General features: G+C 46.0%; 1 protein-coding gene across 7 annotated transcripts in view; it reads left to right on the plus strand.

The window, feature by feature from the left end:
- Window positions 1-17,433, plus strand: part of Ddhd1 (DDHD domain containing 1) — a 65,693-nt gene that overhangs the window by 42,494 nt on the left and 5,766 nt on the right. For all 7 annotated transcript variants that reach the window (XM_032917195.1, XM_032917199.1, XM_032917196.1 and 4 more), the window contains 6 exons: window positions 2,943-3,049; window positions 7,168-7,430; window positions 8,813-8,888; window positions 12,999-13,148; window positions 15,083-15,335; window positions 16,148-16,339. In XM_032917195.1, coding sequence (XP_032773086.1) covers window positions 2,943-3,049; window positions 7,168-7,430; window positions 8,813-8,888; window positions 12,999-13,148; window positions 15,083-15,335; window positions 16,148-16,339 — 1,041 coding nt within the window. The remainder of the gene's footprint in view (window positions 1-2,942; window positions 3,050-7,167; window positions 7,431-8,812; window positions 8,889-12,998; window positions 13,149-15,082; window positions 15,336-16,147; window positions 16,340-17,433) is intronic.

Here is a 17,433-nt window from a genome sequence, read left to right on the forward strand (position 1 = left end):
AATGTTTTTAAAATTACCAACATTGATTTGTGACTTTGGACTCCCACGTAGGCCTCATAGATCACACTCTGTGTGTGTGTGTGTGTGTGTGTGTGTGTGTGTGTGTGTGTGTGTGTGTGTGTGTCCGTGTCCTTTGTGGTTTGAAGGTAGAGGGGGGAGATCTAGGTCTCTCTGACACCAGCAACCCCCTTCCTCACAGTGCTACACATACACACTGCCCGGATGTAGCCCAGAGTCTTCGGGTCTGTGGCCTTGTCTCACAGTCAGGACTGACAGCTGGAGCATGCCAGCTCCAAAATGGCATCAGAAATTGTCATGAACTTTTAAAAAAGGAAGTAATTAAATGCTCATGGCCAAGGAAGAAGTCCCATCAGTCTTGGTATATATGTAAAGTTCTGTATAAAACACCATCTTTTGGGCGTTTCTTGTTCACCCAAATAAACTTGAGGAATGTAGACAGCAGGGTTAAGTAACATTCACTAAGCCCCTGGGCCGAGCCCGTCATCCGACTAAGTTCACACTGCTGTGGTGCTTGGTGCGGTCGGTCGGTCGGTTGGTCGGTCGGTCGGTCGGTCGGTCGGTCGGTTTGTTTGTTGACAGGGGAGTGTTTGTTTTGTTTTGGGGTTTTTTTTGTTTGTTTGTTTTTTGGGGGGTGATTGGTTGGTTGTTGGTTTTTTGTTTTTCTCAACATCATTATTTATTAGCAAAAATGCATAGCAAAACCTCCAGGCAGTACTTCCTCACATGGTGAGGATGAGGATGGAGACAATGGGAGATAGGGTCAGCAACGCACGTTTCAGAAACAGGACCCCTTGCACGTATGCCAGTGGGGACAGGAAATGGCATAGCTGCTTCACAAGATGGTTGGTAGTTCCTTAGCTGTCTAAGCAGGGTGACCACACGGCCTGGCCGTCCTACTCCTAAGCAGACGGACCCTGAGAAAGTTCAAAATGCAAACGTTGATGTTTAAGAAAATAGATGGTGTGCAAGGGTGTCCAAAGCAACGTGTTTTTTTTTTTTTTAATTTCTTTCCCCAACGTTATACTTTTATTGATTATTTGGGAGTTTCATGTATCCGATCACACTCATTTCCAAGTTACTTGTTTTGTTTTGAACAGTCTGACCTTTGTAGCCAGATGGCCTTGAACACAGTCTTCCTGCCTTAGCCTCCTGAGCCCTGGGGTTCTGGGCGTCACCTATTAACATAGTTTTGAAGGCACTAAGATAACTGAAAGATCCTGTACTTTCCTCTTCCATTCAGATAGCAGGGGGAAGGGCAAAACTGCAGGCCAGGCAACAGGCCAGGACTTTAGGGAGGAAAGGCACACCGTGGAGGTCCTGGTCACAGCATGGGCACATAAAACCGGATAAGTACTAAATTCATAATCAGCTTTACTCTGCATAGATTGCAAAATAAAAGTATGCTGTGGCAAATAGCAGTGTACTAACTGGGAGTCAAATGATAAAAACGAAGGTTTCTGTGCGGTGTCCTGTCTCTGCACACAGTAATACATGAAGAGGGAATGACAGGAACAAAGAATTGAAAGCAGCGGCTTTGGCTTACAGGTCCCGTGCTCTCTGCTCAGAATATACAAACACACACATACACTCACACACACTCTCACACTCACACACTCACACACACACACACTCACACACTCACACACACACACACACTCTCACACTCACACACTCTCTCTCACACACACACACACACACACACACACTACAGAAAAATCATTAGAACCGATCAGCTTATCAAGGTCATGACATAGAGGGTTTATATGCAAAAATAACTGCTCTTCTGTAGACCAGCAACAAACAAAAATAACATCAAAATGCAGTACACCAAGAAATAACTTAAGTATGCAACTTTTATATAAAATGTGTAACTTTAAATAATTTTATACATTTAAATATTAAAGTACAAGTACTATTAAAATATAGAAAATTTGAATAAGTTGATTTTCTCACATTAACTGGTTGAGTATTCTAGAGATGCCAACTCTCAAGTTGGTCTGTAGATTTTCACAGAACTTGTAAGCTGACTGAATAGAACTGAAGGCCCAGGATAGCCAAGAACTGCGTCAGGAGTCACGTCCTCCGAGGTGGCTGGAGCCATTTAACTTTTGAAGTTGAAACACTTGAATGTCGGGACAGAGTTGGGCAGATAAAGCAGGGCTGCGGCACGTGCCTCACACATTCCTGTGCCACTGCTGTACCCTGATCACAGCAGAGCAGCGTGGCAGCCCCAGTGCTGAAGCCGGTTATCCTGTGGGGGAAATGGTTAAAGACAAAAAGATGTATCAGCCAGACCAAGGGCTCGGCATGAAGACTTTCAACACTTTAGAAAACATTTGGGAGAAGAGTTCAGAGCACGTAGAAAGGCTTAGTCTTTACCGTGGTGCCTTCTGGTCCTTACTGTGTTGTGCTAAACCACAGAACAAATTCACACTAACAGTCTGAGTGGTGCAGCGAGGAGGGCCTGCGGCTCTGTCCGCCCTTCCGTACTTCTGTAAGCGCTACAGGGTCCTGTTTCTGAAGCCCATAGGCATTTGTTCACCTTTGTTTGTATTGAGGACCTGACAGCGCATGCCCATAGTGTCACTGGGTCACCAGAGATAAATAGGAAGCATAAGAAAAGTTTTGTTCGTTGCTGGTTCTGTGATCGCAGTGCCAGCACACCAGATAGGCATAGTCAGGCCCAAGGTAAATAGAACCCAACAAATTAACAATGGCCGTCTTCCCTTCACGTTCCTTTCCTTTTTGTGTCTTTTTGTTGTCTTCTACTTTTTAGTTTGGGCTTTTGTTTAGTTTCGCCTTAGATGTTTTGCGAGAAGGGAAGAGCCCCACTAATGTCTGGTGTTTAAATACTGGGTTATTCTAGGAGATGGAAACATCCCCGTAGCCTTGCTAAGTTTGGTTTGGTTCTCTGTTCTCAGACACTGTTGACTCCATCACTCCTGACAAGGTGCGGGGCCTGAGGGACATGCTCAACAGCAGCGCCATGGACATCATGTACTACACCAGCCCGCTCTACAGGGATGAGGTAGGTGGCCTGACCAGCTTGTCGTGTTCGCTGTGCCTTCCAGTGCAGCAGGCCCATGCCTTCTCATAGTGGATTCCTCAGCCTCAGAGCAAGGGCTTCCCAGGTGGGCCGGGCCTGGACCAACCACTTGGTGTTCCTTAAACACATAGAGAAAGAAAGGCCAGAGCCGGCAGGGCACACCTTCAGTCCCACACTCGGAAGAGAGCTACACAGTGAGACCTTGTCTCACAACAACACAAGAGGTTCATGGTGTGCGCACCTGTATTCCCAACACTCAGAGACTAAGGCAGAAAGATGGCCATGAGTTCAAGGCCAGTCTGAACTACAGAGTCAACCCTATCTCAAAAAATGATATAATAATGAAAAGAAATAATATAGTGTATAATGTATAAATAAATATGTATGAGCCTATTGTGGGTAGAGATTAGAAATGAAGGTATCATTCTGAACTCATAATTTGTAAAATGTGTTTATAGGTATAATATATACACATATATGTGTATGTATGTGTGTATATATATTAATCCGTGTGTATGTGTGTACAGGTGACTATGTTTACATATACACATACATTTCCCAGTCATTTACACTAAAATAGCTAAGAAACAAAAATACCTCTTATCACAATGAGCACACCTAACATCTGACGTTTGTAGTACTGTTTCTCTCAGAGAAAAATTACCAATCCCTGTGAGTGTAGCTGATCCATAGACCAAGACATAGATAGTTTATGACATAAGCTAAAGAAATGTTCAGATGTCAGTGGGGGGTGGCAAGGGTAGGAGCCAATTGCCTGGATCTGAACCTGTTGGGCACCCAGGTCGTTCACTGTCACTACAGGAATCATCACTACTTTTAGTGTGGGGTAGAGTAGGGACAGTGCAGTAAAGGAGGGCAGGTGATTTTCAACCTTACATTCACATTGATAAGTAAGTGGGAAGCCGATAGGCCCCTTGCTTTTGGAACAGTGGCGCTGACTGGGGTTGGAAATCACTTTTGCAGCTGTCATGGTAGTGCTGGGTACACAGACGCTGGACATGAATCATCAGGGAACATTGACTTGGGGGCAGTGTTTTGTTTAGGAGCAGACTAATTGCCTGGTCTTAGACTTCATCCCTGTAGACTGCTCACTGGTCCATAAAGGAGAGCTGTAATTACACACAGGAGAAATCAGGCAGTGTCTATATTGGGTTTTCCCAAGGGACAAGTGGACACTGTAAGCCTTTAGATGGGATGCCCTGTGAAGGATGCGCCAGCCCCTGTGTGGCATCGTGATATCGAGAGATACCTGAGAAACACAAAACAAGGACCAGGACGAGGGCCGAATTCTTTCAAACCATTAGTGTCATAAGGACAGTAGTTAGAGGAAGCATTCCCGAGAACAGGAGCTGAAGAGATCTGATAGATTCTGTATCTTCTCCTCTGCTGTGCTGGAGGAGAGCAGGAAGCTGCAGGGAAGGAGGACAAGAGTTGGGTTGTGAGTTGTAGATTAGATAAAATAGATCCAAATAGTGGATAATTAAACTAGAAATGCTCCTGACTCAAGGGAGTATACAAGGGAGTGTACGAGTATACAGGGGATACAGGGATGTGATAAACGTTAACAAAAGAAAACTAAAGAGGCATAATGTGTGGTTCCTTAAGTTCTGTATTGAGGAGGGGAATGTGCGTGTGAGCCCAAGTCCCGTGGAGTCCCAGGGAGCTGAGTCAGCAGGGTGGCTTACTGCAACGTGGGTCCTCCGAAGAGCAGCGGGCGGGCTCCAGCCCAGACCTTTGGTTTACTTTGTGATGTTTTATATTTTTCAAGTTATTTTTTAATAAAAGGTTGAGGAAACAAAATATCAAAGTTAACAGGGAAAAACTGTTTTCCATCCCCTAGAGGTTGTGACTTGGTCTGAAATGAAACCGTGTTTATATTTTAAATGAACAGTTCTCCTAGGTGATCCCATCAGGGAGTTCTGGGTAGTAGTACTTCAGGCACTGTGAGGAACCAAAGGAGTTCATACTGAGAGGGGCAAAAGTGCTCTTGTTGGTTTACAGAAGGAAAGTCTGTAAGGTAAATCCCTGGGCTGGAGCCGGGGAGATGGCTCAGCAGCCAAAGCGCTTGTTACTCTTGCAGAGGACCCTGGTTCAGTCCCCGGCACCCGCATGGTGGCTCAGAGCCATCCTGACTCCAGTTCCAGGGCATCAGAACTTTCTCCTCTGACCTCCTCCAGGCACATGTGCTACACAGACATACATCCAAACAGCACTCATAAAATATTAAAGCCTCCTAAAACATTAATCTCTGGTGCTACTCTCTAACATAGAAGTGAGTTAGTGACTGAAGGGGCATGCGTGTTCACTGTGGTGAGACCTTTGTAGTTGCAAAGCTGCCTTCAAAGAGTGGACACTCCTTCAACGTGGAAACGAGAGACCGTGTAGATGCAGAAGCTGCCACCCCCAGAGGTGCACTCTCATCTCCACAGCAGTTAATTTAGGTCACCTCTTGGTCTCTTGACTCTGAGATGGTGATTCTCAAGGGAAAGCTGTAGCTTTCTTAATGGCTACAGGAGAACCCGGGTTAGAGGGACAGGGCTGTTTCCAGCTAGTCCTTCTCACTTCACACTTTTAGAGGGTTATGTTTTTTTTTTTTTTTTAAACATGAAAATCGTGTGCTTTTTGCCAGTATACCAAAGTACATACGTGTCTGCATGGTTTAAACCATAGACAAGACCTTCAGTGATACCACAGAGCTAGGTCAGTGTCTCACTTCCCCCAGCAAGCACAAAGTCCTGGGGTCAATCCCAGGCAACACACTGATGTGCACCTTTGCTGGAACCGTTGCGTGGCTTATAAGTAAGGAAGTTGGGTTTTGTTTTGTCTTGCTTTGGATGGCTGATAGCATAGAAGCTTACTCCAGAGAACTACTTACAGCTCTCAGAGAAGTGCGTGCGGATTGACATCCCACACACAGCCCAATCCTACCTGAGAGTCACCTGCAGTCTGTCTGAAGGCTTTAGTATCCATTTGTCCTGGAACTGGTAGTCTCTAAGGTAGAGTTCCCAGGCCAGCAGTGGCAACATTCTCCAGGAGCTCGGTACAGATGCAAGCTCCCGGGGCCTCCAGAGCCTGAGTCAAGAAGTCAGAGGTTGAGCACAGCAGTCTGCCCTTGGCAGTGCCAGTGACTCTGATGCGTGTGGGAGTCACAAAGCGTGTATCCCATCACCAGAAGATCGCATCAGACTCACTGCCGTTCCAGTAGCGCCCTTAGCTTCAGCATCGTTTGTCCTGCTCTAAGCTGTCAGTGAAGGATGCCAGGCCTTCATGCGTGTCACCCCTGAGCCTCCCAGTCATAGAGCACAAGAGCGAATGCCAGTTTAAGCATTCAGGTGAAGAGCGTTCAGTAGCAGACGGGAGAGTTTGGTTGTCTCATGATTGAAATTAGAAGCTGCAAGAAGAGAAAGAAAAGAAAGCCGTCTGTCAGCAACAGCTAACTGGCTTATTAAGAAATGAGATAAAATGGATAAAACTGAAATTTTGTATCAACTGAAGAAACGTTAAGGAGGAGGACTGTGCTGAACTTCAGGTCAGGTCCAGGACAGGCCAGTGATAAACAGTGTTTTCTTGTGGCTTCAGGGAAGGCAGTGCTCTCTCAGAAATGTCTACTGATGCTCAACTCAAGGGAAACCGCTTCACAGAGACAAAGCGTATTGTCACAAATTTATATTCTTTTTAAATATTTGCTATAACCAAAGCTTGTACACTATAAAATTTTAGAATTGACACACGGTAGGATGAACTAACTGAAGTGGAAACTTGGAGAGGTCTTTGGAGACCGTACTGGGATGTAAACGGAGGGTTTCTCCATCCATGCAGGGCTGGCTAGTATAACCCACCTAACATGTTCAAAGCGTCTCCGTGGGTAATCAGCCCGTGGCGTGTTCTGTGCTGGTGATACCGTGTGCAGCATGTCTGCACCTCCACGCCTGCCTCCTTTTAAAGCGGTTTAGTAACTGTAATAACCTAGTTAGAGTGCATCCGCCATGTTCTGTTTTTCTTCTTAATACGTTTACATTTAGAAGTAAAGTTTACAGCACTCAGTGAAGTCTAATATTATATTTTCTTATTTCAAACAGCTAGTTAAAGGCCTTCAGCAAGAGCTGAATCGATTATATTCCCTTTTCTGTTCCCGGAATCCAGACTTTGAAGAGAAAGGGGGTAAAGTCTCAATAGTGTCCCATTCCTTGGGGTGTGTAATCACTTATGACATCATGATGGGCTGGAATCCAGTTCGACTTTATGAGCAGCTGCTGCAGAAGGAGGAGGAGCTGCCTGACGAGCGGTGGATGAGCTACGAAGAGCGGCATCTTCTCGATGAGCTCTATATCACTAAACGGCGGTAAGAACGCACCCGAGCCTTGGAGGGAGGCTCCGTCACGGTGGGATTGTTAATGCTCGCAAGGGAAAGCCTTACTTAGGCTACAGAGATGGCCGTGGTTAAGAACACAGGACTTTTCCGAGGACCAGAGTTCAGTTCCCAGCACCACCTCAGCCTGCTCACCGCTCCCTGTGACTCTAGCTCCAGGGAGTGCTGTGTGCACACAGGGAAACAAGTAGTTAAAATCTGGAGTAAAGCTCTCTGCTTCATTACCTCAGTTTACACTTGCATTCTCATCTTTGTTCCTCCTCTGCCTGAGTCAAGTCTACGATGAAAAGCACCGATTTTGATAGTTCAGCACTTTACAGAAACAGCTGACTGACGAACTTTTACTCACAAAGTGTTGGCTTTGTTTTACTTTTAAAATAGTTGTCTCAAGATGCGACCCTGGGATGCTGTAGACGAATATTATGATAGCAAAATGATTTTTAGTCTTGGAAGAAAATGGCATTTTATCAGAGGCAGGCAGATTTCTGAGTTTAAAACCAGCCTTCAGAGTGAGTTCCAAGACATTCAGGTCTACACAGAGGAAGAAATCTGTATTTTTTAAAAAAAACAAAGAACGTAAGTTTGACCTGAATTTGATTCCCAGCACCTATGTCAGTCAGCTCACAACCGTGTTGGCTCCAGCCACAGGAGATGCAACGCCCTTTTCCAGCTTGTGCAGGCAGTGCAGTCATATTTACACACACACACACACGCGCGCGCGCGCACGCACACACACACACACACACACAATTAAAAATAAAACCTAAAAAGCACATTTTACATTAAAAACCAAGCATAGTCATGGTACCACATTCCTGTTACCCTGGCCCTTGTTAGAGTTAGATAGCTCAGAGTCAGCCTGAGCTACTGAGACTGTCTTAAAATAATCAAGGAAATACATGAGCAAGTCTGTATCAGAAAGTGAGCTGTAGCTTCCTTGAGAAAGAAAGACTAAGCACGTGTGTTACATGTGAGCAAAATGGAGCAGGGCACTAGAGTAAGATGACTCAAGTAGCCCTCGGCAGAGAAGTGCTAAGCTGCGGCTTCTCATGTTGTGGACAGACAATGGCAGCTTTAGAAATTAAAGTAGGTGGGCGCAAAGCCATGAAAAGACCTATAAAATTCTTTACTAAATCTAGAAAAGAGAAAGACTTCTAAAAAACACTGAGCAAAAGAGGACAAAGTATAAATTTTAAAGCTATGTAGACTAGGTAGGTAGGTAGTGATTACGTATGTGTCACGGGGTAGTGGGAAGGCCATCATTTGCTTCATAAAGGAGTAAGCCTCTAATTCAACGCTGTTGTGTTTGTGGTGAAACTATAAATGTGTACGTGTGATCTCATACTGCCTCCTAGGCTGAGGGAAATCGAAGATCGGCTGCATGGACTGAAGGCGCCATCCGGCTCACAAACCCCTGCCTTAAAGTTTAAGGTAAATGAGCTTTTCCTTGTCTCAGAACCGCTTGAACGTTTGCGTATGGGTCGGGAAACAAATGGGGGCCTGGTCCTGAGTGGCTACTGAGCATGTATGTGCGCTGGCGCGCTCTGAAAGAGCAGCACAGATGAGATGGTCTCCCAGCGCCGGGATCTAGCAGTGCCCGTGCCCTGGGCAGCGCCCAGAGCAGCAGTGCACCAGAGGGCGGCCTTCCCTTGCCTGGAGGGCTTTACAAGGACGAACACTCGTTCCTCATCTCAGTTTACATTTGGCCATATCAAAGAAAAAAATAATAAAAGTACGGAGAGGAGAAGTCGAGGCAGATGCGTGATGTGGTTGCCGGGCAGAAGTGACAAACCTGGGTCCGCAGCACGCAGATAACGAGGGTGAGCAGGGGCAACGTCAGGGCACACAGTCGGGCATCTCCCAAGACAGGGCTCGCAGGCTCAGCTTGGCTGCCATTTTCAGGACTTGTCAGGGCTGAGAGAAGTGCCTTCTGCTTGCCAGGGACAGAGTGAAGCAGTCATTAGACTCCTTTAGACAGTGCTCGAGTGAAGAAGGATCGGGTGTCGGCACTGACCGCACTCGGGACGAAGGCGTTCTTACCTGCGTCGTAGATACAAGATGGCGTGCGCCTCTCACCCTTGATCTCTGCCGAGCCAGTGCGCCACATTCCTGCTCCTGCTGTGTGTCTCCTATGGGACCTTAATGTGGGTTAATAAAGCATGGATGATAGAGGAAAGAACCACACTGACCCTCTGGCCTGCAGTGCTGTAACTGTTATTTTTGTGAGTATAGGGAGTGTCTGTGTAAACCACACGTGTGCCTAGTGCCTGCTGAGGCCATGTCTAGTACCAGAGCTTTCTGTGGGTGCTGGGAGCTGAACTGGGGCGCTCTGTAAAAAAGTAGGTGCTCTTAAGCACTAAGCCATCTCTCCAGCTCCCCACACACTGCTTGTCTTTTAACTTACACATTTAAAAAGCTCATTGTTGACGGCAAGTCCTTGGCCAGCACGCACAAGGCCCCAGGCCTAGGACTGCCCAGGGGATGAAATGGTTCATTTGAAACGTGCACTTAAAGAATATGATCTCAGGGTTATCCTGATCTACTGTGAACTCCAGCTGTACCAACACTGTCACGTGTAATTAATGCTAGAACTGTTAATGTATCTGGTAAGTAAAGTAAACTTCTCACTGGAGAATTAGAACGCATGTTTATTATGGTCATAGCTTTGGTACCACGTGATTAGAGTCTGCACTGAGCTTCTTCTGATACAAGCCATAGGTAGCTTAATAAAGACCTCTATATTGAGAGGAAAACAGAAGTCCAGATTAAAGAGGAGTATCTACGAACCCGATGAGTCATGCTTGGGACCTAAGGGGTCAGAGGAGAGCAGAGGGTTCTCCATGTGGATAGCCATCAGATGCCTGACTTGAGAATGCTGCTGTCCATCCTGTCTCAGCTGACTGTCAAGAGCACTGACAAGTGTCAGCGTGTGAGGCACAGTTACACGTTGGTTTGCCTGCGGTTTTGTCCTGTCTGTTAGTGATGCTAGCCAAGCCGTTTACTCATGTCTGAGTAAATCGGGGGCTACACTCAACACCTAACCTTCCTGTTTTTAAAACTCTTTGATGCCGAGATGGCTCGGCAGGGCTGACTTCAATCCCTGCAACCCACATTCAGGTAGAAGGAGAGAACCTTATACAACGGTCCTCTGACCTCCTCATGTGTACACACATGCCCCTACATACACATACAGATCATATATGTACACAATCAATTATTTTTCAATCTTCTAATTATCTTACGGTCATAAGTAAAGCAGTCTAGCCTCTGTGAGAGAACAGTGTCTCTGCATGCTTGTCACGCAGCAGCCATCATAAGCAGTACAGTATGAGAGGACCAATTTAACATGGTTAGGCAGGGACTAGCCAGTCAGGAAGCATTTTTCACAGAATGTCATAACTTCTCTTCTCACCTATTTTTGGTATGTTGCAGGGAGGCTGGTGTGAGAGTGTGAGTGTGTGTATGGGTAGGTACATGAGTGTGTGTGTCTGGTGCCTGCACCTGAGTGTGCAGGTGTTTGCCCAGCCTACATAAGAGATCAGAGCACAAAGCCAGATGTCTTCCTCTGTCTCCTGCCTTGTTGCCCTTACACAGATTCTCTCATGCTATTTTGACTGGGCGGCTGGCTTGTAGGATTTCAGGATCCTGCTGCTGCCCCACAACTCTGGGGCTACAGGCTTGCATAACCACACCCGGGGTTTGCTTTTTTACATGAATTCGGGAGATTCACATTTAGGTCCTTCTGCTTAAAGAGTGAGTGCTCTTACCCACTGAGCCAATCCCTCACCCTTCTTTATCTTTTGAGGCAGAATCTTGCCAAGTAGACTAGGCTAATTTCGAAATTACTGTGTGGCCTAGGCTGTCCTCAAAGTCCCAGTCCTGCCTCAGTCTCATGAGTGTTGGGAGTACAGACATGAGCCACGTGTGTGGCTTGCTTTTTCTCCTTCCTCCTGCCCTTCTGACTCTATAGGAGAGCTGGATCGTATCCTCTGTGTCCGCTCTCTGCAGTGCTTTCCTTGGACTGGGCACAGCTTGGTGGTAGCATATTCCAGAGCTCCAGGTTCAGGAACATGAAGGCACCATTTCAGAATATTCATTCAAAATAAATATTCCTGTGTGTTGCTTCATTCTAAAAAGTCACTCTGTGGTCTCTTTGGAAAGAGTAACGGGTGTACAAAGTTGGAGGCCAAGACAGTCACAGTATAGTTAGGGAGATGTGATGGGATATTAAGATTAGAATCTGACTTGCATGATGCCTTTTTTTTTTTTAAAGATTTATTTATTATGTACAATGTTCTGCTTATATCTACGCCTGCAGGCCAGAAGAGGGCATTGGATCTCATTACAGATGGTTGTGAGCCACCATGTGGTTGCTGGGAATTGAACTCAGGACCTCTGGAAGAGCAGTCAGTGCTCTTAACCACTGAGCCATCCCTCCAGCCCCGCATGATGCCTTTTTAATTCTGGGTCTTTCTTTCACCCTGTCTTCTAGAGTTCCCCTTCCTCCTGCTGACTAAATGTAGAACTGTCCATGTTCTGAGCACACCCAGGCCGGCTCATTCACTTTCTTGCCACTACCCGGATGGGGATGGGGATGGGGATGTAGTCGTGGATGGGGGAAGATACAGTTCTGTACCCCTGCTCGGCCACATACTACAGAGATCTTGAACTTATGAGCAGAAATAAGATTTAGCGACAGTGGAAGTGCACACTCCAGAAGTTGTTCTTGTCCATCTCCTTCCAGGAACCGTGGCCAGCTTCCATGCTCGCATGTCCCCAACGGGTGACAGCTGCACTGCCCTACTTGGGACTGTCGCTTGCCTTGTTTATTTTAAGAGATCCCCCTCCCCCCAAATCAGTAGTATCCCAATTTTGGGGAATGTCCACACACTACTACCAGGTTAAGCCTCCCCAAATATGGGTTAAGTTCTGTTCTGAATTAAGACTATCTTCCTTAAGAGTCCGATGTTACTTAAAGAGTCAGATCTGAATGTTGTCGTCCCATGTAGACTTTCTCCTACACCCAGACTTTCTGTCTTACCTATTTTCTCAAACATCCTCCAGTACCTGTCTCTCTGCTTTAGTCTACATGAGTATCAGTCTTGTCCCTTGGTCTCCCAGCACTGATGCCCTAGCCTCCGCTGTAGAAATCCTCACTGTCTTGTACCGGCCTTGGCCTGCTGCACCTCTGTAAAGCCCTCAGAGTTGGAGGCTCCCCCTTCTTGGGAACAGCAGTGATCTTGATCCGTCACACACATCCTGGTTCAATGTGTGCCTGTCTAGGATAGAAAACAGTGGCATGCTTCTCCTCACCGTCTCCCTTCCTCAGCTTTAACTTGTTATGTTTTAAATTAATCAAAATTATTATAAGATAGCTAATGGCCATAGTTAGTGTAATATAGGCAAAACTTACTTGAAGCAAATGTACTTAGAGGTGATGTTATTGTTTATACTTTATTATATAACATGTTATCCTCAGATTCTATTGAAAATAACACTCCAGCTTTTGCTAAATTTAGGATGGCCTTTTTTTCATTTTAGGTTGAGAATTTCTTCTGTATGGGATCTCCACTAGCAGTTTTTTTAGCATTACGCGGCATCCGACCAGGAAATACCGGAAGTCAAGACCACATTTTACCTAGAGAGATCTGTAACCGCTTACTAAATATTTTTCATCCTACAGACCCAGTGGTGAGTTTCAGCATGAACTTCCTAGATAGTGAGCTGATGCTCTGTGAGAAACCTTGCCAGGCACTGTGCATAAACAAGGAAATTCATTATCTGGCTCATTGGGAAAGGTTGTGTATTGGTTCATTCAGAGTTCATGAAATAAAATGTTGAGATGGTCTCCTATTGCACTGGTAACATCAGGGACCAGAGAGGTGGTTGTTAAGACACCTGCTGTTCTTGCATAGAACCTGGGTGTGGTTCCCAGCATCCACATCACATGACTCCCACCCTCTGTAAATCCAACTTCAGTGAGGTCCCTCCTCTGGCCTTTATGGGCACTGCATGCACATGGTCCACATATACATGAACCAACTCTCTTTAAACAATTATAACAGTAATATCCCTGGACAACTGGACAGGAGGCAACGCCTCCTAGACTTTAAACGTGAGGCAGTTTTAATCTTGGTGGCCTGTGAACAGTAAGATCAAACCTGCTTCAAAGGCTGGCCGGAGAGCTTGCCACGCACCTGTCCGCCTGAGGTCACTCCTGTAGCCCACCTGATAGAAGGCGGAAAGCAACTCCCAGAGTGGACCTCTGTGGTCGACACGTTACAGTGCTTAAACATAAAAATAAACACATGAGTAATAGACTTCAAATGTCCTGCTTTAAGTAATGTTTTTCAGAACAACAACGTAAAATTGACGTAAGTCTGGCAGTCCTCTTACCCCAAAAGCAAGAAAGGAGGTAAAGCCATGCATTTAGTTGAGTGAAAGTGTAAAATACTCAGGGTTTTTTCAGTTTTGTACTACCTTTGTTTTTTTACCGTTTCTTAATGTAAGCACGTCACGGTGTTATGTCCAGGTTTTTAGTGAAGCTGAGGGGTTGTTTATAGACGGACGCAGCCTTCAGGCTGGAGTTCAGCCCCGTGGTAAAGTGCGTGCGTAGCTTGCAGGAGGAACCTGGTTTGGTTCTCTACCGCACACAACGAATCTGAATTGGCCTTTGTTGTAATTGTGTGATGTCCTTTGAAAGACCTGAAGCTGGTACCAGCTAAACACTGACTGACAGACGGAGCTTTAGAAAGCCCCCCGTGTCTCAGCTCACAACCGCCCTGTATGAGAGAAAGCCCCAGCGAAGAGCAGAAGTAAGCGTCTGCCAGGTGACCGCCCTGCGAGTGTGAGGCTTAGATGTGACCACAGTCACGGCAGTCACTTCTGAGACCAGCATGGCTGTGTGACCAGCATGGCTCTGTGTCTCGCTTCACCCAGGAGTTCTGTCTTCTTTGAACATCTCAAATTCACTTTTTCTGTGTCTGGTGCGGGGATTCGAACCCAGAGCTTCTCACGTCCTAGGCGGGCGTCTTGCCAAGCTGCTGTGCTTTGTCCTAATGCTCTGGTAATGCCTTGTGCAGACCTGCACCAGCCAGGTTTACAGACTTGCTCTCCTTTCCTCTAAGACGGCGCTGAGAGCTTTGTGACGTAACAAATGGCCGTGGGTTGGTGGCAGGAGAGAATCTGAGCCACACTACTACTAACGGTTGACTTGCTAGACGCTTCCCTTCGTTGGCTTTCAAGTTAGACTCTTGCTGGAGTCACGTGTTTGAAATCAAGCGTAATAAGGTCTGGACCGTCATCCACTTCAGCTTTGTGAGTCTGACAAAAGTCCTGTTAGATCATGTCAGAATTAGTAAAACAGTCTTTTTCTCTGAAAATGAGTTAGTAGACACTGGCAGTCAAAGCTAACTCAGTTTTTGTTATTTTTCTTTTGTTTTCATACTCTCATTATTAGGGACATGTAATTAGACAGCCTCGTATTAACAGAAATGTTTTTCAAATAGCCATTTTTAAAATTCTTGCTCTAAGATTTTTATTCAACAGCTTTAGGGATAAACATTTTACTAAAATCCAGAAATTGTGAATTAATGTCATGTTTCTTTGCATTTTTAAAAATCTAGGCCTACAGATTAGAGCCATTGATTCTGAAACACTACAGCAACATTTCTCCAGTCCAGATCCACTGGTACAACACTTCGAACCCTCTACCTTATGAGCATATGAAGCCAAACTTTCTCAACCCAGCAAAAGAGCCTACCTCAGCTTCAGAGAGTGAGAACATCGCAGCTATCCCGAGCCCTGTAACCTCCCCAGTCTTATCTCGGCGCCACTATGGGGAATCCATAACTAACATTGGCAAAGCGAGCATACTGGGTACGTTGCTCATTCCTTACCTGTCACCCCCGTCCATCTTCTGCATGAGCTTCCCTGCTGACTGAAGCAGATTCTCTGACATCCTCTGACTAGACTGACAGAAAGAAAGGACATTCTGTTGCTCTTTACAGTCTTGGCTCTGTGACTTGCTGAGGGATCCTAAAACTGCTGTTGTTTTTATTGCTCTTCTGCATTCTGGGAGCATCAAGGACTCCGATGTCCTCTCAAAGTGAAATTCTTTAGTCCTTTTGCTTCCCTAGGCAGTAGGGATATTCGTCTCTCCTCGAGTAACTTTCTGTGCCAGCATAGCACTTGAATTTGCCCTTTGTTTCTGACACTGTCCTCTTTATAAGTGCCACAAGATGGCACTCTAAGTAGGCCTGAGCTATCAGACTTGCTTGCTAGTTGACATCATGTGCAAAGGTTACTAGTGGCTTTTTATAGCATAAATTTAGTAAGACGTATACCCATTAATAGTAGGTAAAGTCCCCATGTCAACAGCATGGGTCTTTTGTTAAAAATGTTTAATCTTGCCATATACTTCATTACAGTGAAGATTGGGATAAAGTAACACCTTGGTTGCCTTTGTTGTATATTCCTATATCTGTAGTTTTAGAATTTATACTTCACTTCTTTTAAACATCATTCTTTGAAATCTACAGTAAAATTGGAGTATTTTTAGGTCCCCACCCTGGGGAAGAGTGAGTAGGGCTGAGTCCCTCTGCAGTCTGCTGTAATTCCGGGTGGTGCCCTCCAGGGTGCTGTGAGCGGAGTCAGCAGACTGACCGACTGCCCTGTTTTGTGCCATGCAGGGGCTGCTAGCATTGGAAAGGGGCTTGGAGGAATGTTGTTCTCAAGGTTCGGACGGTCCTCCACACCACAGCCGTCGGAGCCACCTAAGGACACAGCGGAAGAGGAGAAGAAGCCTGTCTCTTCACCCTCCACCACCACCGTGGCCACGCAGACCCTGCCGCACAGCAGCTCCGGCTTCCTCGACTCTGCATGTTAGTCCCACAGTCCTCTGCTTCAGCTCCCTGCTCTATCTCCAGCTCGGGAGGGGTGGGGAGGGCGGGCAGAGCAGGAACCCTGTGATCCACACAGGTCTTAGGCATTTTAAAGAAAAGGTAATGTGTGTTTTAAGAATGTTTTCTAGAGGGGTTGGGGATTTAGCTCAGCGGTAGAGCACTTGCCTAGCAAGCGCAAGGCCCTGGGTTCGGTCCCCCAGCTCCGAAAAAAAAAAAAAAAAAAAAAAGAATGTTTTTCTAGGCATAAGTAAATTAATATAAAAAAAGAATATTTTCCAGGCAAGTGTAGTTTTAGTGTCTGCATTGGCAAGTTGCTAGATTAGGACTCTCTGGCACAAGGGTCACAAGACAGACGCTAGGGTAGGCACCCCTAGCTTCTACAAAGTACAATTTTATTAATACGTCTTTAAGTTTCGTGTCACTATTGATGTGTCCTCTCTCTGACAATCTGCTCTGTCCTGCAGCTAACCACACACTCCTATGCAGCTAACCACACTCTCCTATGCAGCTAACCACACTCTCCTATGCAGCTAACCACACACTCCTATGCAGCTAACCACAAACTCCTATGCAGCTTTATGAGCCCTCCAAGGCAAGGCATTCTATTGGGTCCCACTCTGTCTTCTGTTCCTGCCCTGGTTACCAATGGATAGCAGGGGGTTCTATGAGTAGGTACAGGAAGCATTAAGGTGGACTTTTTTTCCAGTAGACTTTAATTTTTTTAAAATTAAACTGTACATAACTATAAAAAACTGGTTTGTCGGTGAACTTTTAAGTGTCCAGTAATAGCACTGGCACTTTGTGTCTTCCCATCTATGGTAAGGAGAGACAAATGCTAAAGTACCCGCTCCCTTTGTGAAGCTGGCAAGAGATGGACTCCTCCAACCCTTTTAACAGACTCCATTGCAGTTACTGGGAGCTCTGTGTTCTTACTGTGTCTGCCACCCTGAATTTTGAAATGTCCAGCAAGCAGACGGGTCTGGGTGGCACCCAAGAGGCTGCCCAGTCTGTGCACACTCAGTGCACCCCAGGGGGAACAGGCAGTGGGCGGGGCTGGCGTCCTTACGTGGGCA

The sequence above is a fragment of the Rattus rattus genome, chromosome 12 (genome assembly GCF_011064425.1).
Source record: "Rattus rattus isolate New Zealand chromosome 12, Rrattus_CSIRO_v1, whole genome shotgun sequence".
Classification (NCBI taxonomy): domain Eukaryota; kingdom Metazoa; phylum Chordata; class Mammalia; order Rodentia; family Muridae; genus Rattus; species Rattus rattus.